The following is a 23,618-nucleotide window of genomic DNA, read 5'->3' as shown; positions in this document are numbered from 1 at the left end:
TTTACTAGAAGAAACTAAATTCAACTATACATGGAAAAAAATTCCTGGTGAGAAAAAAACAACACATAAATATAAACTAGCAATGATTGGGGAGAACACCATAACAAGCAGCTCCTTGTACACTCACTCAGACTAGAGTTATGGGAAATTCACTATGTTTAAACTATTTCTCCTCCACTTTTCTGCTCTCTACCATTTTTCAGGTATTTTTATTTCATTTCACCTACTTCTTTAGATCCAGGAATGTAGAAATTATTTGGCATTTTGCTTACCAGTAACAATACAGCTAATATTCTCATAAATACAATGAAAGTCATAAGATTATGACTTATATTATACTATTAGTATTCCAAATATTTAGCCAAAAAGAATCAGACTGCAGCACATTTGTAGTTTACAGTGATGTTTCTCCTAGGATTTTTTTTCTCAAATTGATGCCCTGAATTTGAGAACCTCAAGGTAAATTTCCATGCTTAAACAAAAACAGTTGCCATCCATTGCTCCACAATTTTTAGGACCTCTGCACAGAAGAGGCTGACTTTCTATTTTCTTCTAACAAAAGTATAAGAACATGATGCTTGTAGTTAGAACTTGCTTTTCATCGTAGAGACTTCAGACTTGCTTTTGAACAAGAATAGTTACAGATTCTGAGATATACATGAATGTCCTCGCCATATGCTAGCTCTGTCAATATAGATGATGTCAATTTGGAAGGTGATAAGACTCAATACATTCAAACTAATGACAACGGATCAGGGATGGCACAGAGTACGTTACAAATTCTAGAAAGTGGGTTTACCAGTCTGTTCTAGAAGCATGGGGATATTTGAAGTCTAGGTATATATTTTGCAGGTAAAAATACTGCTTTCTCAAAGCATCTACGATCTTTTGGTGCATATAGGTAATCTGAAATCCTGTAACCACAAATTAAAGGCATAGATTAAAAATTTCTGCAAGATTCTTTTGTCGTGGTTTGGCCCCAGCCGGGAACAAAGAACCACGCGGCCGCTCGCGCAACTCCCACAGCCGTGGGCAGAATCAGAAGGAATAAGGCAGAAACTCGTGGGTTGAGATAAAAGCAGTTTAACAAAACAGCAAAAGCAAGAGAAAACAATAACAATACCCCCGCCCAGAGCCTACCCCCCACAGCCCGCTCCCAGCTGCGACTTCCTGCCCCCTCCCCCGGCTCGCTCCCCCCACCAAACCTGGGCATGGCTCACATGGCATGGAATACCTGTATCCCCTGCTGGCTCCTTGGGAAAATTAACCCCATCCCTGCCAGAACCAGGACATTCTTATACTTTATGTTTTAATGAACATTAAGCTCTCAATATAATTCAGATAGAGTTGGCAACATTTGGACAAGATTTCAGTGCCCCAAAACTATTTAAGCTATACCTCTGAGGAACATCTCTGCAGTTAACTATATTTCATTTGAAGAGGCAGAAATCCACTCAGAGTTAATCGAATCAACTCAAATACAGCAGCCACAGACAAAAGATAGATCTAATATTTCCTGGCTATGTCATATCTACCTGTCTGACTCTTCTATTTCCAGTATATCAGCAAAGGGTTATTTCAGCAGAAGCAAGCACGTAGGCCAAAAACTTGACAGTAGTCTCAGCCAGGTCCATTTGCTATTATTTATTAGGGAGCTGTTACTAGCCAATACAGGTATCATTTATTGTTGCATTTTACATCTATGCTTGCAAAGTTCAACAACCTATTTATACTAGAGGTACCTATTTATACCAAAACAGAGAACTTTGGTCTGATAAAAAGACAGAGACTCATCTGTCAACGAGAGGCAGCAAGAACAGAATTGACAGGGTGGAAACCCAAACTGCAATTTCTGCAGATGAGAGCTTTACAGATACACTCCCAGTAGTTAAAGTGGGTAAAAAAGATGTACAGAAGATTTTGCCGTGTTGAATTCCATTGTGTTTGCTCTGCTTTCTTCCTACCACCGATACTAAATAACACTTTTTTAGAAAAGTTGAAGGTGGTCGCCTTTCCCAAAGAGGTGTTTGCATGCAGCAGAATTGGCAGTATTTGCAAAGTGACCACAGCTGCAAAACTGTCGGTCTTACCCAAGAGCAGAGGTCACAAAGAACAAGGGGGAAAGGCCTATTGCCCCAAAGGCATTGCTAATTATGGATTGGAGCATGGACTTCTTTATTGCTGTTACTCCACAATTTGAAAGAAATTTCAGATAGCTGTTAAAGCCTTGTCAGTTATCTGGAGGAAACAGAAAGCAGGGATGTCCATTGCATCCACACAGGATCACAAGCTCCCGATTTTGAGTGTGCTGGCTCCTGACAGAGCAAAACCACTTACAGTAAACCCAGGGACAGGGAGCAAAGGGGAGGGCCAGCTGCCATCAAAACTGCAGAGCTAATTTACAAAGGTGAAATGAAATTGCCTGTGTTGATAGTTGCTTTAATCATTGCAGTGCTGTAATTTAATGCAATTAATTAATTTAATATATATTCAGTGCCTAAATGAGAGATCACACGTGAAGGCACTACTGATGTAACAGCCAAGAAACATTGCTAGCCTTAATTTCTCACTATAGTTACAAGACAGATATAACAGTATCCTACAGAAGTATTAGCTGAATATTAGTTTAAGTGTATATGCTTTTAGTTTGGTGTCACTTTGGAAGCATAGCTTTCACATTCAGTAATTAGTAGGTACACAAAAAACAGCACTATAAAAGATTGCAATATAATTAAAACGATGATCTAAACCTTCAAAATGTAAAGACAAAGGTCATAATTTACATACTAATTGGTACTAAATTAACATATGCGTATACTACACATGCACGCACAATTTACACAGATAATAAAAATATTTGATCTGTAAATCCTTTTTTTTTTCCCCCTAAATTTTAATTACGTATCTCACTAATGTGGTTGCTCTTCTGTATTTCTGGGGAATGGGTCCCTCTAAATATAAAGCACTATGAGGTTAACACTAATGTTTTCAACACGATATTATTCGGCAACAGAGTAATTTCATATACTGCTGCCCATAAAACACTTAAAAATACTTACACAGCATCAAAAAGGGGAGCAGCTTCTTTCTGCCAGTCAGGTGCCTTGTCTTTCACAGTCATGTTTATGAACTTGGACTGTACATTCTGCAAGGAAATAAAATAGGGCTGGTATCAACACTTGAGGCTAAAGTGATCCAGACTCTTCAGCTATGAGCCAATACAGTCCTAATGTAAAAACTAGCTGAGCAGTTTCCTTCCCCACCTTCTTAGAAAGCCAAATAATATATACACTGAAGCAGGGACCAAAAGAGCAAGATGCACTGCTTTTCATTAAAACTGATTAACCAGAACAGTTTCAAGATTATATGTACCCAGGCCCAAATTATCTGCACTTGTTACACATAAATGCCCATTTCACTTATTGCTCATGACATTTTAAAGGGGATACATACAGCATGTAAAGTGACAAGGGCTTCATTTCTCACTGTCTCACTACCTCAGTCATATTTGTAATTTAACTCTAAAAGTCCCCGGGATTAATGTTCCCATGAACTGCTATCTATCTGATTAGTTTTCTCAACACACTGTCTCTGCCTGGACTCCGCTTTTGCAAAATACATACTCAAATGGTAAGTGTACAGCTATCACTTTTTCTTATATACCTTTAGTTGTTCATCAATATAAGGGATTTTCAGAATCTCTGCTGCTGCTGGTCTCAATGAAGGATTCTTATTTAACATGCTGAAATATTAAAAAGCAGAAGTCATAATTAAGCAGTTTTGTAAATTAACTTAAAAACCTACTAAACAACAAAATAACATACCTGCACAGCACAGTGTTCAGTTGGCTTGGATATCTGTCAGGAAGAGAAGGTGTATCGCCTTCTACAATTTTTAACACAACAGACAAAAAATTGTGTCCAGTAAATGCATGGTTCATACAGCACATCTCATACAAAATGCATCCCAGAGACCTTGAAGAATAAAATAATAGGAACAGTATAAACAATATTTTTGAAAGTAGCATGCATAGTGACATTAAGGTAAGTAAAATTACAATTGTATGCCCTTTTCTCCTGGCAATAGGATATTTCATTATCATGCTATCCTTTCCATCTGAAATATGTTTACTCAGATAACTAATAACTTTATAAACAGGAGATATCATCACTCTATTTCCACAAGTGCAGGCACAAACTTAAATTCTATATATAAATATATCTATATATATGAATAAAGGAAAAGCCTATTGTGTGAACTACCTTTTAAGCAGTTATTAAGTTAGGAGTGAAGTACTTTAATTAGTGACTGACAAAGTAGTTCAGTAGTGTTTCAACACAGGTTTGTGTAAACCGGTTTTGCAAATTAATTTCTGACAACAAACTGAGCCTAAAATTCAAGCTTAAATAACAGAAGCATCTTCTGGTGTTATTTCACTCTTGGACACATATTCCAAATAGATTCCAAAATTGGTATGGACTCAAAGAATTATCAAATTTTACACGACAGCCTCATATTGCAACATCTAAAACTAAATTTTCTCAAAATTTTATTTGGAGGAGAAAAGAAGAAAACTGCAGGTCTGGAGACATAGCTGAGAACAAGTGTCAGTTTTAAATCATTAAAAATTGGGATGAGTACAAATGAATTTAAAGGGGCGTCTGATTTACTATCACCTTATTTACCAGGCTTTTATTACCAGTCCTTATGGAGAACATAAAAGATCACCAAGTTGAACATTTTAACATAAACACCCTCATAATAATTTATAAAATGACTGTTCATAACAGTTTGCACTTCAACTGGGTTCTGTCTGACAAATGTTTTCTACAAAACAGGGGAGATGAGCTTTCCAGGCTTGGAAGGATGCTCAGCATTACCTCCAGTTTGCAGTCAGGAGAACTGAGGCATTGATGCGTGACTTGATCAAGGTAACAGAAAAAGCTGCTGAGAGCCAGCTACAGGACTAGACCCAGCTAAGTAACCAGTTTAAATATCAGAGCAACTTCACTCCAAATGCAGTATTTGATTGTAGTATTTGTAATTTACAGCAACAGTATGCAAATAAAACATAGTGATAATAAGTAGAAGTATGTATAGGTGAATGGCTTTGATGAAGAGGGTTTAAATATTATCTTTTAAAGGAAATCATGAATAAAGTTTCAATTATTCATTTTGGTTAAAGAAGACGAATCAATTCACTCCATCTGGTAATAAAAGAACGGGAGCAAAATTTTTTAAAGCTGAAACCCAGGCTCTAAATAGAATATAAGTAAGGAAGAGGAAAGAGAATAAGGGGGCTCGCTCACTGGCACTTTTTAAGCAGCATGTGAAAACAACAAGCAGAACAGTTTGCTAACAACTGGATAAAGACCAACTGCTGAGTTACATAAATAATTGCCTAATTTTTTTTAAGACTTAACTGTCAATCAGTTTTCAAACTTCCAAAATCAGTAAACAGTAACACACAGATGATGACATATATTTATGATGTCTGTTCAAACTCTGAAACAAGGTAATTACTACATGGGAAAATACTTAAGAACAAAAAGAACAACAAAAAAAACCCGGCACACATGGCATCTGAAAGCATAAAACAAAAATGGAAACCAGCCAGAGGGAAGAAAAGAGGAAGGAAAATCTCAACCTGACAGACTGTACTATAACTGCTTTTTGTAAAATCAATCTGTTTTGGAGGCTGCTTGATTCTGGCAGCTAGAAATTGCTTAATGAGCCATTAGGAGCACAGGATTTGCCACATCAGGGAAGCCCATTTATTCATGTAGTTTAGTACTTTGACTACACCTGAGGCTTTGGAGGAAGATGAAAACAACACCCAGGGCATTCTGCTGCAGCCGGGGCTGTGAACAGGCTACCCAGGGAAAACCCCATCTGTCCCATGAAAGAAAAATAAAGGAAAAAAATAAAAGAAAAATGAGGGAAAAAGAATGAAGGTTTTACTGCAGGATACAATTCTTTGATATGAAGTAAATACCTCCTAAGCTGAGAAATGCTGCCCTAAGTCCCAGAGCAAGGCTATTTCTTCCCAGGACAGCTGCTGATCTGCAATTGCCCGGGGGAGTTAGTGCCAAGCTTTTGCCTCAAAACTGTATTTCTCAGTTGTGTTTCTACAGTCCTGGTCTAAGCATCTTGTAAGGAGCATATTCAGCAGAGAAAATGGCTTCCCGATTCCCATAAGCAATCTGCATATGACCCAAACATATAATTTAATTGCTTTTATAATCTTAGCTTGTAAAAGTGCCAGTGTTATAAAATTCTAAAAAGGCCATTAAGCTATCTAGCCCACGCATTTGGGTTGACGGCTCCCTGTGTTCATCAATAGGTTTGACAAAGCTCCTAAACAGCACTTCATTTCAGCAAAACTGATGTATGGCCCTTTCACACCGAAGCCATTTATGTTCAACAGCATCATAAAATGGAGCGTCTGGACAGGTTTAAGTGTATTCTCAATGATATCAACAGCCAGACCTCTCACTGCCCCTTCTAAGGAGAAACCACCCTGAGGTTTTTAGTGCTATTTGTTTACATAAGCATTGCTGTCCTTTTAACATCTTTTTGATATTTTTTATGTTATAGTCCTTCAAAGACTGTAAGATTCAGGTTAGCTTTCAGCATTCTCCTGGAGAAACTGGCTGCTCATGGCCTGGACAGGTGTAGTCTTCGGCTGGGGAAAAAACTGGCTGGATGGCTGTGCCCAGAGAGTGGTGGTGAATGGAGTTAAATCCAGTTGGTGTCCAGTCACAAGTGGTGTCCCCCAGGGCTCGGTCCTGGGGCCAGTTCTCTTTAATATCTTTATCAATGATCTGGATGAGGGGATCGAATGCACCCTCAGTAAGTTTGCAGATGACACTAAGCTAAGCAGGTGAGTTGATCTGCTTGAGGCTCTGCAGAGGGATCTGGACAGGCTGGACCGATGGGCCAAGGCCAATGGGATGAGGTTCAACGAGGCCAAGTGCCGGGTCCTGCACTTGGGTCACAACAACCCCATGCAGTGCTACAGGATTGGGGAAGAGTGGCTGGAAAGCTGCCCAGCAGAAAAGGACCTGTATCAGGAATAGTGTGGTGAGCAGGACTGGGGAAGTGATCATCCCCCTGTACTCGGCACTGGTGAGGTCCCACCTCGAGTACTGTGTTCAGTTTTGGGCCCCTCACTACAAGAAGGACATTGAGGTGTTGGAGTGTGTCCAGAGAAGGGCTACGAAGCTGGTGAGGGGTCTGGAGGACAAGTCTTATAAGGAACGACTGAAGGAACTGGGGTTGTTTAGCCTGGAGAAGAGGAGGCTGAGAGGGGATCTCATCACCCTCTACAACTACCTGAAAGGACGTTGTAGAGAGGTGGGGGCTGACCTCTTCTTCCTGGTGAAAAGTGATAGGACAAGAGGAAATGGATTCAATTATGTCAGGTGAGGTTTAGATTGGATATTAGGAAAAATTTTTTCACTGCAAGGGTTATTAAACATTGGAATAGGCTGCCCAGGGAGGTGGTGGATTCGCCATCCCTGGAGGTGTTTAAAAAAAGGGTAGATGTGATACTTAGGGACATGGTTTAGGTTTTGTCAGGGTAGGTTAATGGTTGGACTTGATGATCTTAAAGGTCCCTTCCAACCTCAGCAATTCTATGATTCTAAATTAAGCTCAAAAAGACGGAAAATCTAAATGCATATCCCTTTGTGGCTGATTTCTCTCGGTCTGATCGTACCTGAAGGTCTTAAAAATTTGCTGATTCCAGAGTCTATGAAGAATATGTACATGCACACGTGTACCATTACAACTCTCTCAGCCACTGCTTTTCAGGTCTTCACTGCTTTTACTGCTATTTTTGGTAACTATTCTACATAAAATTTTGCAGTTAAAAACAAGAATATTTTTTGATTGTTAAGATTAAAGAGAAAGGCAAATTGGGGGAAAAGCACAGGCAAGCAAGCACAATTAAAATGAAAGTCGCAAGATCTGCAGTGTAGGAAGCCCAATTTACCCAAACCCTACAGACAAACCATCTATCAAAATCTGACAGTACTTGATAGAAGACATAGGCTACAATGGATTTAAATGTGACTGAAACATTGCTTTGTCTCTGGAAGACAAAAAGGGCATTATTTATACCTCTCTTGTGAAAAATTTGCCAAGTCTCTAAGTGAAAAAAGCATTTGTTTTTCAACTAAATTATTTCTGTTATCATTTCTACCTCTGAGATCATTTATAACATATACTATGCACAAATCCTTTGAAAAGTTCCTGGATGGAGTTTGCCTTATATGTTTATAGCTTTTAAAAGAAGAGAGAAATATGATTGTTGATAACTGTTTGCATACACTTTATCTCATCCACTCAGAAAAAAAATACAATATAGTTACAATAGCCACTGCACAGGCAGGCACTCAATACTTGCACTCAAGGACCTATACTGGTCCTTGGCAGACTCCCAGCCAGTACAGATTTCAGAGTCTCAGCTGAGAAACCCCAAGCTCTCACAGCTGGAAAACCTGCAAGATACTGTGGGTACAATACAGGCTAACTAATAGTGGCAGGCAAATCTTGGTAACATTATTCAGGAGCAGAACAGGGAGGTCATTTCAGCTGGGATGGGCAAGAGTGATGCTCAATCCCCAGTATGAAGAAAGCAGGACCTAAACTGGTTGGGAACCCTTGTGCCAAGGGAATCCCCAGTTTTCTGGAACAAGAGAGATCTCTGGGGAAGCTACTCTTTCGCTTTAGGACCATTTGCAGGAGTTATCATTGACCTATTTGGTAAGTCTGGGTTTTCTAGGTTCCATGAAGATAATCGAAAATACAAAGGTATCCCTGTTGTTCAGAAAACCTCAGATAAAAAGTTAGTGCTCCCCTACTGTATAAGTTAGTAGTCACAACTGCCCTGAATGCACTGAGTACCTGCTTTTAGTCTACTCTTCCCTGGAAAGAAATGTTTTCATTTTGTTTGAATAGTTCTGTGAATTAGAGGATGCCAGTTCTTCTCAGCCTAATGTCACAAAGCCCAAGTCTGCTTGGGCTGGAGTGATGATTTGTAATCACTGCATGGATTGAAATAAAGCTGATTAAAATTCTTACTTTGTTGGTAGACTTTAATGTAATCCCCCTGGATGTCTGACTGCTTTCTTAATAACATTGCTGATGGGTCTATCTGCATTTGTTGGTGCTGGGAGACCTGTACTGCCACAATTCTTCAACAGTCTTAGTGGGATGACATTGATGTAATCTGGGTAGATTCTGACCCACTATTTCCTATCAATAATATTTAAAAACAATGCCTCCCAAATAACAAAATAAAAACCTCAGATGCCTTGTAAAACAAAAGAACTAATAAGCTAAAACAGCCTAAGGCCAAAGGCTCTAATATACACACCTAGCTGTTGTGGTTCTATCACAGGGGATGAGTCATACCTGTTGTGCCCCTTTAAGTACAGACATGGTCAGGCATTTTCCAGAGAAAGTGTGTGTCACTGGAGCATGAACTTAGGTCAAACAAGAAGTCTGGTGGCTTTGTCAGACACAGAGGTTTGATGAAACTTCTAACTGGAAGGGCTTGAAAATAACCCAGCTGCTCCTCCTGGTTACCAGTGGTTCAGACCAAGGTCTCTGCTCTGTCTGATTCAGACCAGAAACCCTAACTTTGGTCCCTCACACCACCAGGGACCACCATATGACTTCACCTTTCCTGACCACAAGAAATGCCTTAAAGTGACACATACAGCCTTCACTTTGCCTGACACATGAATGCAATGCCATTGTGCAGGTGGTAGGGGAATGCCAGCCAAACCCCAGCACAAGCACCGGTCCCACCACGCGGTACATGAGGCCAGGAAGGGTCACCAGGGCCCTGGCACAGCAGTGCCTCTGGGTCACACTGTGATTACGTAAAAGTGAGCCCCAACTGCCAAATGTCTGCACACACATCACTTGCTAGTCCTCCACTCGTCATGGCCTCTTGAACTAGTCACTGTCTCAGCTCACTGCCGGCGCTGCAGTGACTCTTCTCCTCTGCCGGCTCGTTAGGGGAAGCATCAACAGGCAGGGAGGTTGGTGAACTCCTGAACTGCAACCACCTCCCCGAGGAAGCTCCTCTCCCAGAAAGGAGGAAGCCCTAGACTGTGTCATCTCCAAAGGCTTTCACTTATTGCCTAGTCAGTCCAGGCTCAGTGTTGGTAAGGAAAACATGGATGGCAATTTTAATTTGCCTCCTGTGAATTAAGATTCGGCATAAGGCATGGAATAGCAAAGAACTCCAGCCCTGAAATTTTAACTGAGAACAAACATAAATGCTGCAGCTTCTTTTAGCCAAATCACAGAACTTCTGTATGTAAAAACTGTAAAACTTGAGGCTTTTTCCCATCTATTGACCTTGGGTTACAAAGGACAATACTTCTTGTACCAGCTGCTGCACTGTTAATATTCAAGCCAGTTTTGAAGAGCCAGTAGCAGAACATTTCAGTGAACCTGAAAAGCACAATGTCTCTTTAGAGCACATCATTAACAGCGCAAATTAAGGTCTTCCCAATGAACAATGATTAAGTGGGCTGAACACTGAGAGGACCTTGATAACATAGTGAGATAGCAATAACTGCATTTTGTAGAAGATATTTTATATTTTCTTACATTTAATATGGGAACACTTGTTATTCTGAATTTTTGTGTGCAATATTTTAAGTCTTCCTAGAGATCAGAAGGACAAGCCTGAAGAGACAACGTCCCTTCAGGCACTCATAAAAGACTTGGGCAACTTCTTTATGAGCAACTGAACTTCCTGCAAAGCGGCAGAAGGATTTCACCTCACCTGGAGCCTCCAAGGCAGGTTCCCCTGGTTGCTCAGGGACCTCTCATGTTTCAGCCCCTGTTAAATGGGGCAAATGCAAAACAAAAATCAAACAGAATCATTATTAAAATATTAAATGAAGAGCTTAAATGACCAATGTATCAACCAAGTGTGTGAGTCATGGTAGTTGACAAGTCCTGATGAAAAGAGAGTTTCTTGGCTCAGAAGGAGAAGTTCTTTGGGGGCTAAGGGTCTAGTGAGTCAGGGCACACCTCTCCTTAGTGTCCATACAGTGAGGGCCAAGAAGCTCCTACTGAAGGCAGTTCCACCCCCGGATGAGTGCTCTGGCTACTGCTTTGGAAAGATTACAAAATGCATAAGGTGTAGCAGAAAGGTAATAGCTAGTGAGTTGTTGCAGGGGCGGATGGGAGTGCAGGGACATTTCTGCCATTTTGTAAATTTAGAAAGGGTGATCAACACATCATCTATAAATATACTGGGCAAAATTCTGCTTTCATTTATTCTATACAACTTCAATGACATGTGGATTGACACTTGTAGCAACAAATAGAACTTAAACATATTTTACATTCTATTTCAACTGCAGTAAAAGAAATTATTCTTTACAGTAGTAGAGCACAAAAGGCAGGTTTTCTTCTGTGTTTACTTGTTTTGACGTCTTTTGAAATCTCCTCTTAATATATTTTTATTGACTACATGTATTAACTGATATTTGTTTTGATACAGATGAACAAGAGAATCTGACTTCAAATCCATTTCAGTTCAGCTACATAGACCGTGAGATGAGATTCCTGACACATCCGTTGACTGTATTAAACAAGTTAACTGTGAAAAATGGTTGCTACAAGATGAAAGTACAGGTGACTGTTTTCAACTTTTAGAATTATATCTTGCAGTCATAAATACATTTTGAAAAGGCAGAATTGAGCAGAAGTTAGAGTAAATTATCAAGTAAACAAACTACATTCCAGTGGTCAAATGTTTTACGAAGGAAATTTCCTGATTTGAAATATTCATAAAAAAGAAACCTTCAGATTAGCATACCTACAGAAACAAACACCTCTTAACAGAAGAAACAAAGCATGTTTTATAAAAAAATACTATAACAGAATTTAAAAAACACAATAGTTTTAACCATCATCTTAAAACACAATGAGATGTTTTAAGACACACATATAAATAAGGCAGATATTTTCCCCATTCCAAAAAATCATTCTTCATCTTAGCTTGCCAGAATACCTGCACATCTAAAGGTTTCCTAAAGTCTCAGGTTCTTAACTTGATTCTTTAATCGTCACCTCAGAAGTCTTGATCTCAAGAATTTGTGCCAAGTGTAGAACTCGCACTTTTCTTTCTACCTTTGAGCCTTTCATAAAACAGAGTACCTTTTTGCCTCTGTCCTAACACTCCAGTTGTTCTCATTTTCAGCTCCCCTTCCAAGTACCTTCTTTCCTTTTGTATTTGCCAATGTTTTTCAATTCAGTTGCTAAGAAGGTCCTTCTGCTTCCCTCTCAGTCAGGAATCTCTCTTTCCTCATCCACTTGGAAGTTTCACAGAAAGTTGCTTCTTTCCCTTCATCTTTCTCAATATGAGAAAGAAAAAGATTTCCCCCTTCCTAGCAAAATTTGAACTTTGTCTACAATCATCCTGTGTCATGGCAGAGACTGGACCTGAATCTTACTCTACTTTGAAGTCCCAGATAGCCCAGAATAAGAGTAAACTACATGCTTCTTAAAACAAAGAGTAAGCCTTCCAATTGTAACATATGACTCAAATGTCCTGGAATGATTTAAGTGGAGAAGTGCAAGCACCCTATTGAGGGAGCCATTTTTTTTAAAAAAGCAGTTCCTAAATAAAGTCAAATAGTGACCTAGAAAATAAATGCCTAGTCCAATGGAAATAGCATGTTGACTACTCACCAAATGTCAGATTTTGTGTTATATCCCTGGTGCTTCAGTGCCTCTGGACTCATGTAGTATGGTGTCCCAGTAAATGTAGTTGCCAGATCACACGAACCCATCAGAAGACGAGAAACTCCAAAGTCCCCTAAAAGTAACAGCAGAAACAATAATCTACTCATATAAATTCCATAAGCCTGTATCTATTCATACAAACTCTTTGGAATTTTGTTTGACATGATGCAATGACTGTACACCCCCCCCAAAAAAAAAACCTGCCAGAATTTTAAAATACGGATTATTTTTTTTTCTGTAATGCTGCAAAATAAAAACACTAGAAAATCATGAAACTATAGAATGATGTAGGTTTGAAGAGGCCTCACAAGTTCATCTGATTCAAAATCCTGGCTCAAAGCAAGGCCAATTTCAGAGTCACATGAGGCTGCTCAGGTCCAGGTCCAGCCAAGCTTGGAGCACCCTCAAGGCTGGAGATTTTATTGTTTCTCAGGCCCCTACTCCTGTGTCTGACTGTCAAATAAATGTTTGACCCCAAATCAAAATGCTGTATCAGACATGACTTTATTTAAATGTCCTTAGTGACAAAATGTCTGCTGGACTGTTCTGTCATACTAAAATACATCTTTAAAAAGTATGGAAATCTCACCAATTTTAAGAAGATTATTTTTCAAAAATATATTCTTGGCTTTCAAATCTCTGTGAAGTATTTGCCTGGAATATAAAAGGAAATTCAACCTCATCCAACTTGAAGCATCCACAGTCACGTATCAAGTATCCCAAGTATTTATATCTATTCATTGTTAGGAAAGCCAGCCCACCACTGCTACAGTCTAACACTGTAAGTGACAATGCACAGGTGACAGCGTTAAGGAGCTTCACGTAAACACAGAGGTGCATTCATTGACACCCACATGAAAGATAAGAGCTTAAGCAGCCAGGATAACAAAAATGCACCCAGGGATCCCAGCTTGAGAATACAGATACAGGCTTAACATGAGCTGCAGAGGAAGGGAGAAAGGCAAGTCTTCCTACCTGGTTCTTCTTAAAAGCATTACGTCTTATTTTCTGCCAGAAGAATGAGATGTCTCACAATAGAATAACAGATGAGAAAAACAGCAATAGGAGATTCTCAAAGCTCAGGGAACTCTCCTTCAGAGAAAATGTATTACTTGAAAGACAAATATGTACATAGACTAGGCTAGTAGTTAAAATTTTTACAGTAATGGTGTGAAAGATAAAAGAACTTCACAAAGAGGGAGATCAAAAGGAAAGGAAAAAGAACAACTAGCTTTTACAGACTTATTTTGCATCAAAGACTGAAACATCATCATAAGCTACACACCATACAGGGACGAAGAGCATCTTCTCAATTCCTTGAAATCTTAATGTGTTACAGTAATTCTCCATCCTCTTAGGAAAATAAAATATCTCTACAGTATATAAAACATGTTGCTAATAACTCTTCCAAAAGGGTTCCCTGCAACCTCAACTAAAGTAGAAGTCATTCACTTTTAAATTTCTTATAGCTTGATAACACACTGTATTAGTTATCAGCTCTGCTCAGGAGGAGGTTAGAACAGCGTTTGGTACATATGGGCTACAGAAACTGTATTTGCTAATACAAACACTGTAGTTGTTCAGCCACTCAGAAGAGATTAGGAAAGAAACAGAGGTTCTAAGACTCTTGAGATATGGGCAAGAAAATGAAATATAGTAACAGATTCCAATTGTTGTTGAGCAATCCTCAAGTGTTATCTCAAAATTCATTATCAAAATTCAAGTCTTATGCACTGAGATACTGAAAGTATTTTCCAAAATAGTTTCCATATTAGGACTAGAAAGTACATATTCTACAGTACAATTTAAATAAGCAATTTAGTCCACAGCTCATTTGAAAATAATTTTTGCAAGAAGAGAAAAAAATTATTAAATTAAATTAAATATGCTTAATTCACAAATGGGAAAAAATGTGAATAACCACTAGCTGGTTTAGTATGCATGTAGACTGAGCATGAAAAGGAAACTTTTCTATTTTTATAGGACATAAAGAAAAGAGTTCTTTATTCTTCTTATGGCAATCTTTCCTGGTTTTGTCCTGAAAGAAAGGTTTGCACATTAGGAAAAATTAAAGTTTTATTCAGTATGCCTTCACTGATGTCTATAAATAATTTGTTCTCTATTTGGCAACTTTTTTGATCAATACATGTACACTCATCATACATTACATCAGTAAGGAAATTAAGCTAAGGTGATATTCATTATTATTTCATAATCCTACATATACACATAGTTTTATATAAATTTTGCTCTTTTAATTTAGATTCATAGCCTTTCCTTTCCATTCACCGCACAAAGTCTTTGCAAGAATTTGACTTCACTGAGTTAGATTTTTCTTGCATACTATTTTTGAGTGTTGGTGGGTTTTAACCTTCCTTTTTTTTTAATTACTTTACAGAAATATAACCACAGACTCTTTGAACCTAAAAGTTCCCTGGATATCTGTGATTTGAATAGCAGGTGTCTTGATTTATAAATGCCCAGAAAGCTTTCAGTAGCATATTATTTGAAAAGGTGGTAGAGAAAAGATATTTGGGTCACATTAGTTTGAATTAAAATGTAATGCTTATATAAACTTGCAACATATTGATGAAAATGTTATGCAAATTATTTCCCTTACCAATAATTATAAGATTCTTTTATATGTTAATATGACTAAGAAATATTTTGGATGATTCTCTGGAATTCTCATGATGATGTCTCTCGATGCCAGCCACTTTATTCTGCTAGGATATGTCAGAAGATAAAAGTTACAAGCTGAAACCTTAACAAAAACAGCTACTTTAATTCTTGTAAGAAATAAATATTGAGCCTGCACTGTAAATCTAGTCTAAGAAAGAGCGTGACTTTTTGTTCTAGCAAGAGACAGACCTATAAAGGTAACATGAATTAACTGGACTCCAGCAAAACTTAATCTAACTTGACAGTCAGCAAAGTGGTTATTGGTATTTTGGGTAGAAATTAACACCTAAGGACAGTTTCAAATTTGGGCAATAAATAGACCCATACATATGTTCTATAGAGTACCTGCTTGCTGTCTCATCGTCATAAAAAAACAGCACAAAGCACTGAGCAGTGGGCTTGAATAAAGCTTCCTCTGCAACATACCAGCAAACAAAGCTGACTGAAGCTGAAGTAGATTACTGCTGTGAAATATTCAGCAATTAATTTCTCTTTTGTCTGTCTGAAGAACTATTAAGAGAAGTAGGATGCTCCGGGTAAGTCTGAATCCTGTACTAGGGAAGACAACGTGAAATCCAGATAAAGTACTTGGGCAAAGCCTGCTAGCCTGTAGATTGAAACCAGCAGATCTGTTTGCGTAAATGGTATCCTTATAAAAATCTCTGTGTTGGCACATTATTCATAAAGATTAGCAAAGTGATGGATAACATAATGGTCATCTTCATTCAAATTGAGGTTAAATGAATCAATGGCCTCATCACCTGATTGCTGTGGGATCAATTTTGTGCACTGATGTGCGATGGGCTACAAATATGCCAGAGAGACTAGATGATGGTTTCATGCTAACTGTCTCTATCTAGATAAGACCACTGAACTATGTTGCCTCTCCTTTACTTCTCTCACTGGTTATATCAATGACAGATGAGGACTGAATCTATTTAATTCTAGATAATTTAGCTTTCAAGTTTAAAATAAAAAAATCCTTCCGATTATGCAAAATAGCCAGAACATAGCATAATGACCACAAGCTATTCATGCCCTCTTTGGGATTTACAAAGCATAAGTAAAAGACAGGAATGTCTAACCTGTATAATCTTTATTACTATAGGAAAAGAAAAACAATCTGAGGCAGTGAAAAAGTCCTGTTTTAAAAAAAGTTTCCAGCATAAGAATTTTCAAAAAGTGCAGAAGTTCAACTAAAGCTGTGCAAGAAGGACAACTAGGTGAGTAGTCTATGTCTAAAACCAGAAATAATAAATTTTGCTGCTCTGGAATAAAAAAATCCCATCCACAGCAGCTGGATTTTCTAAGGAATGGCACGAGGATGTCCAACCCACAGGTAATGACCACCAAGCTTTTCATTCTAGGGCAAAGTTTTCTTTGCATTAGAACGTAGTTCAAACATATATTACAGCTTTTTTCCATATCAGTAGAGAAGAAATCATGTACGACTTCTCTATACCTAAACAGGGAGTTCTTATCATGTTTCAGTAAATCAAATAACCTTCTGTAGGTAGTGTTAAGTTCTTTTAATCCTAACCTTTTCCATTTAAGCTATTGTCTGGCTCTAAACTAACAAGATAAAGATTTTCTAATGCACATACAGACAAATAACACAATACATAATACAATACAGGAAATGCAAACAAAAATAAAACTGTGAAGTCATTTGTATGTGTCTGGAGAGGTGCTATTAAATAGCTATGATTCAAAGAGAGAAAATGAAATGCTGTTTGGAAAATCAAACTGCTGCTTTCACTGAAGAATCAAACTGTACTTTTCAGCAATCCCAGTAATTTAATATACATATTTACCAAAGAAAGTTTATTTATAAGATTTTTTTTTTAAGGATTTGTTTGAGAACAAGTAGAAGATGAGAAAACTAGAGAGAAAAGAAGAGTAGACAAAAGGGACATGCAGGAAAAGAGGAGATTAAAGAGGCAAGAGAAAACATAGAAAATGAAAAATAAAAAGAATAACTTATACAATAGAATAGTTCAGTGGGAAGGGACCTACAATGATCATCTAGTCCAACTGCAATGTTATTGTTATTCTGCATTAGTCTGCACAATGCATCCTCTAAACACATATACTGAAGAAAAGATTTCACCAAAAGTGGACTTTCCAGATTACCAAAACTTTTAATGATAAATTCTTAAATTGGAGTTTGAGAAGGAAAAAGAACAAAAAACAAAACAAACCCATACTGCTAGTTTAGTTAAATGGTCAGGATTTTTATTTCCATCTGTCTTTTCCGCCTGAGGTGAATGCTGAGGAACAAAGCATCCCAAGAGAGCTCTCTTCCCTGTGCTCCCATCACTGCAGTCTGTGGGGGTGGGACTTTATGTACAAGCCCCAGATAAATTGGCATTTAGGAACCAAAATGCTCTTGCATCCTGGACAGCAATTCACTCTGCCCTTTCCCCTCCAGAGTCTGGCACTGTAGGTGCAAAAACTCATTAGGCATCTATTACTTTAGGTCAAATATGTCCCACCTACTTTACTTCAGTTTAACTCAGAAATGGTTGTTCTTAGTGATATGTGATTATCTCCACCTACTGCTCTGTTGCAACTCAAGTTCAAGTAACCAAATTTGGCCCAAGCCCTGCTGTGAAAGATATTTGAAACAGCTACATCAGTTTGGTGTTTTCACCTTCAACCCAGTGCATAATAATCTTGTCTTCTGAGTATTCACGCAGGACTCTAGTTTACATTCAGCTTGAAAAAAACTCAATTTTCATTTCCAGATTCTGGGTGTAACCTACTCTCCAAACATAAGCATGTTCTTCCTCCCTGGCTGTATTAATAATTTAGGCCATTATTTTAGGCAGATTAGCTCATCTCCCCAAAACATGCAGGTGATTACAGACAAACATCCTTAGCCTCTGCTAAAACAGTCCTTGCAGCAATGATATTCTTGTTTCTAGAGGCTCAATAGGAGTAGTAGTCCAAATAGTTGAGGTTGGCAGGATGAAAAATCTTGGACTTTTGGGCTACAATGCTCTTTAGAAAGGATTCTCTGTCTTGTTCATTAACGTGGCATTTTAGACCTGCCAGTAGGCAAATGCAACAGGGAGGAAACAGAGGAAAGGAGAAGATGGAAAGTTGGGTTAACTTTGACTGGCTCACAGTTTCTGAAAAGCTGCTAGGAAAGGAGCCTGGTATTCCCATTTGCTTGATTATTCCTCCAGATCTCAATGCAGGTGGCAGCGTGTTGGGACTTCTGCTCCTGGCTCAGCACAGCACTTGGTCTCCCTCATACCATGCTAAATAGTCCCACCTACCTCAAAGGTGACAGCACTCGATGACGCAGGAAGGGGACCAGACAGGTCATGCACATGTCCAGTACACTGGTGGTGAGGGAACTGTTTAAATCACCAAAGTCAGCCTGCCTAAATCACATTGCAGGCAAGAACTACACCCATGGAGATGACCAGGTAGGTATTCACCTACATCTACCCCTGCTCAAACCAGGTGCGATCTCCACATATCACTGTCTGGATGACCTGCAGTAATTTTTTAGGTTAATCTTTGATGTGCTGTTAAAAGTAATGTCTGTTTTCAAAGAACTTATGTATGTAACTCCACTGATTTTAGCATGAGTACACCAAGCATATACATTGGATTTTTCACATTAAATATCTGCGAGAGATCCTTGTTGAGTCCCCTTGAAAAAGCTGACTGTGTTTTAAACTTTTAATCCTCTTTCTTCTAACAATATTGAACTATTTCTGTTGTGCTAAATTTTTCACTTGGCTCTTAGAAAAAGTGTATCTAATGCTGAAAGACATCTACCACTGCACTGCTAACAGATGTAATACAAAATGTTCTTGCAGGATAGATAAATGATTACACTTTAGGTATACAACATATACTACAGCATTTTGGTGAACAAGGCTTTATACCAATACACGACAATTCATACGGTTTCATTTCTGTTTGAATATCTGCAACTAGCCAGTGAGTCCAGTCGCTCCCATCCCAAGCTAAAGGCTCTCGTATTAAATGACTGTACCTTTCATGCATATAGTTGACTCCGAGTAACAACTGTATAAACCAGTCTATTATTTGTCTTTGAGTGAATATCTTCCCAGATTCTTTGTACTCTTGAATTTTAAAGTCTAGATCTCCACCCTGAAAAATATCACAACATATTTGTACATTTAAAGTAAGTTTTTAAAATGTCTCCTCCTCCTTCAAAGTACAGGACTCCACTTTCTTAGACCTTCAGGCTCCCTACCACATAGCCTGTAAAATTAATGCTTACACATGAATTCTGAACTATCCCAGCACCAAAAGCATACACAACTAAGGATCAAAATGAGATCAAGCTGCATAGGGAAAGTAGGTCAGTTTTCTCTTAGTGTTAAACAATATCATCAAAATTTTCAACTGTTTTCACTTCATGTCACCCAACTTTAGAGATGTGCCTTTGAGATGGTCACCTCAAACTCCTTTTAGAATTAACATAAAGGAACAGGCACCTGTATAGTGCAATTATCTCTGCCCTCTACCTGTCTACCTTAGGAAGGGATGGACCATGCTGTAGAAATGCTGTTTCTCTGCAAAGGTTTATGATGATAGCCTACATTGACAGGCTAATATGGAGACACCTAGACCAAGTAAAATTAATCTGCCCTGATTGGTCCAAATAAGTTTATAAATTTGGGAAAAGCATTTCCACTTAAGTCAAACATTGCACAGTCAAGAGGGACTCTCATTTATTATACTGAAACAACCATGTCAGCATCAAAGAAACCATGCTGTTCTCTGAAGAATTACAATACAGTCTCTTCAATTATGATACTTTGTCCCTCTTCCAAACTCATTTTGCCAGAAACAGAGCAGAATTAAAGCTTCAAGAATATGTAGCATGTGTTATTGTAAATACTTCATTAAAACTATAATTCATCTTGAAGTAACACTAGAAATCGAGCAATACGACACACAGTGCGTCATGAAAATAAACCATAAAATATATACAGAGAAAGACTACTTGAAAACTGTAAGTCAGACATTTGGAAAAATCAGTTGAACAACAGCATGATGAAAGAAGTTTTTGAGGAGACATATGAAAACTGTTCATTTTGCTAAAAAATAGATGGTTGTCAGCTGGTTGTTTATCCAGTTTATAAAATAAATGCATTTTGTCTACAAGAATGCACATTAGTGGCAAGCACTGTGTTGAGTTAACTAATCCCAGAGCAAAGGGACTGTGAGTCTCATTGTACTGTAGTGACTAATTACCTTACATCAGGACAGCTTATTCTCCATCAATCATTACTTTTACATTATACGTTCTGCATAAAATTAGAAGTTTTATGTGCCATATACAAGAAAATAGTTTAACCTGTACAACTGTACCTGTACCACCATTTCCCATCATCAACCATTCCCTTCTCTGCACTGTTGACTCTCAACATTTTATGATCTCTTCAGCGTTTCTTGTTTTTCTGCTTCCAACACCACAGTGCTTTGTACTGATGCTACAAAATAAGCAGGTTGTGTCCTTGGAGATCCATACATTTCTGTCCTGTACATGTCCTGACATGAATTTACAGTAATTTCTGTGGTCCCTGAGGTTCTAAGTTACAATATTCAAGAATTAATGTGTTAAAAATAAAGAAAATATGTCCTGTTACAGATCAAAAATGTGTTCCCTGGCAATGTCCTGCAATTTTTTAATTGAAATGTCTGAATCATCTCATTCACTAGGGAAGAGAATATGGCTTCAGCTCTCCATCTGCCCCCCTGCTGCAGCCCAGAGAGAAGCTCTTCTGGGAACTTGGAGCTCTCAGCAGCTGCTTCCCCTTTGCAACTCCAAATGTTCAACAGCTTCCCCCTGGTTGCTTGCAGCAGAGCAGAGGAAGGAAAGAAAAAGTGCTGCTGGGTAGCCTGCTGCATGGCAACCAGATGGGCTGTGTCTGAGCCTACTCACACACCTTGAAAACAATGACTCGCCTTTTCCAGATGGCTGTCCCAGACTGTCCAGAGCCAACTGTAGCAATAGCCCAAGACTCAGGGGCTGCTCAAACATGTGTCAGCTGGCTACTGGCCACAAGGGACTATATACTATCCAGGTGTGGTGTCCTCGTTTGAGGTAAAACAGAACCAATTTTCTTTCCAGTAATCTTACTTTTCAGCTAAGCCTCTTCTAACTAACTGAACTCTCTGAAATTAACACCATATTTTTCAGAGAGTATCCGCTTCCAGAGCTATATGACCTACATTTATAGTTGATGCTAAGGCATGGTATGCAGAGAGGCTCTTGCTTATACTTATTGCTATAACACCCAAGGGCAGCTAACCTTGCTATTTGCCATGTTGGAGGGTCGGAAGAAGAAAAGCGTAGAAGGGTCCCACCTGTGGGGAAGAACAGACAGGACAGGTGACCCGAAACTGACCAACAGGGTATTCCATCCCATCTGCCTCATGCTCAGTATAAAACCTGAGGGATCAAAGGATCAGCTCTCTTTCTTCAATGGCCAGTGTCCAGGGAGGACTCTGTCTGTTCATCTGCATTCCCGAATCCAGATCTGGAATCCAGTTCCCGTCCGTCACTGAGTCCAGTCTGGGACTTTCCTCATGCCTGGCAGTGGCGTGATCATCATCCTGGGAGCCTGATACTGGTTTTGGATATATTGTATATATTTCATTATTTTCTTTTTATTATTTTATTAATATTTTCATTAAAGTAGTTTAGTTTTCTTTTAAACTCTTACGTCTCTTGCTCTCTCTTCTTCCTCTCCCTTCAGGTGGGGAAGAGCATCTGTCATTTGTTTCAGTGGCCAGTCCCGCCCAAACCATGACATGACAGTAGATGAAGTGCAGCAGGCTCCTGTCACCGTATCTCCCTGTCCCAATGTGTCCCCTCTCACAATCACACATTGCCATGAAAAATGCAAAGAAAAGAAACATAGGACCTACAGAGTTAGGCTACTAAATGCTCTCTTAAGTTGGCGGACTTCTTTAAAAGGTCTAAGGAATACAAAAGCAGTCAGATAAAGTACTACATGTGCCCTCAAGTGACTGTATTAAGCAGAGAAGACTGGTCTCAATGTCCTACAATTAATTTACCCTTGATTGTCTGAAAAAGGAAAACAAAAACACATCATAAAAGATTTGCTGAAATACTGCTGCCATAAAACTCTGAAGTTTGTTAACTTAATTTTGCATTTTGGAAGGTCAGTATAATGAAATTCATAAGGACTTTAACAAATTAAGTACATGGGGAATTTCCAAGCTGCATTTTTTATTTAAATGTCAAAAGTATCAAATACACCAGTAACTTATTTAGAACAGCTTAGCATCTAGAGCTGATAATGTGAACAGGCACTGATTGCTTTAGTTATTCCTTTTGCTCAGATTTCCTTAGCGTATGTATACTTACATCACAGCTGAGACCACAGTGAAGAGACAGAAATAACTGGGGGAAAATACAACTAGTTCCGGTTTATGATGTATTAAAATTATGTAACTTTTAAAGTAACTACTTTGTAAAAACTGTATTTTATTGAAGTCCAATTTGTGTTACAAAATGAAATCCAAAGTTCATGAAGGCATTTTTGTTTGAAATCTGGCTTGTCTGACAAGCCTTTGATTCAGGAAAACTGCCAAAGAAGTTCAACAAGAAGATCAAAACAGAACACATATACGTTTCTATAATTTTGAGTGAATTCGGTTATAATAAAACACATTGAGCTGAGCAACGGAGACCAATGTTGTCTTTTGTTCACAGGACAGGTATACACAGGGCAGCTGCATTGGAGGCTCACTCAGTGTTATTCATGCAAGAATGAACAAAGCGCTATGGCTAATGAATAAGTCACAGTACTTTGGAGGAAAGAGAATAAGGCTCAGAAAGTTCTGTTTCCATGCCAACTTAATGTTTATTCTTTGTTTTGAGTCTGCCCAAGAGTACCAATTACTGCCAATCTGGTAATTATTCTATGCATAAGAAATTGAATGTACTAGACTTCCAAACAAGGATCAGGTAGCAATACATTTGTCTCATTATCAATTTATGTACAATTTAAACAGGTATTTTTTAGGTAAAAGGATTCAAATCCCACTACATACAAAGGCAGGTTATAGATAAGTAAATTCAAAAGTACACCTTCTGGAGATACTCCAACTAAAATAGAAAAGAAACT

At 38.4% G+C, this 23,618-nt stretch overlaps 1 protein-coding gene across 1 annotated transcript in view; it reads right to left on the bottom strand.

Moving 5' to 3' along the window:
* The window catches only part of NEK11 (NIMA-related kinase 11), a 100,529-nt gene that overhangs the window by 56,474 nt on the left and 20,437 nt on the right, over positions 1–23,618 (bottom strand). The window contains exons 3-8 of the mRNA XM_009879597.1: positions 19,481–19,599; positions 13,373–13,437; positions 12,730–12,856; positions 3,825–3,974; positions 3,664–3,742; positions 3,060–3,145 (exon numbers count right to left, since the gene is read on the bottom strand). Coding sequence (XP_009877899.1) covers positions 3,060–3,145; positions 3,664–3,742; positions 3,825–3,974; positions 12,730–12,856; positions 13,373–13,437; positions 19,481–19,599 — 626 coding nt within the window. The remainder of the gene's footprint in view (positions 1–3,059; positions 3,146–3,663; positions 3,743–3,824; positions 3,975–12,729; positions 12,857–13,372; positions 13,438–19,480; positions 19,600–23,618) is intronic.

This window comes from Charadrius vociferus, unplaced genomic scaffold, assembly GCF_000708025.1.
Source record: "Charadrius vociferus isolate BGI_N301 unplaced genomic scaffold, ASM70802v2 scaffold722, whole genome shotgun sequence".
In the NCBI taxonomy this organism is placed as follows: domain Eukaryota; kingdom Metazoa; phylum Chordata; class Aves; order Charadriiformes; family Charadriidae; genus Charadrius; species Charadrius vociferus.
The sequence above is the reverse complement of the archived record's forward strand: the minus strand, read 5'-3'. Positions and strand labels throughout refer to the sequence as shown.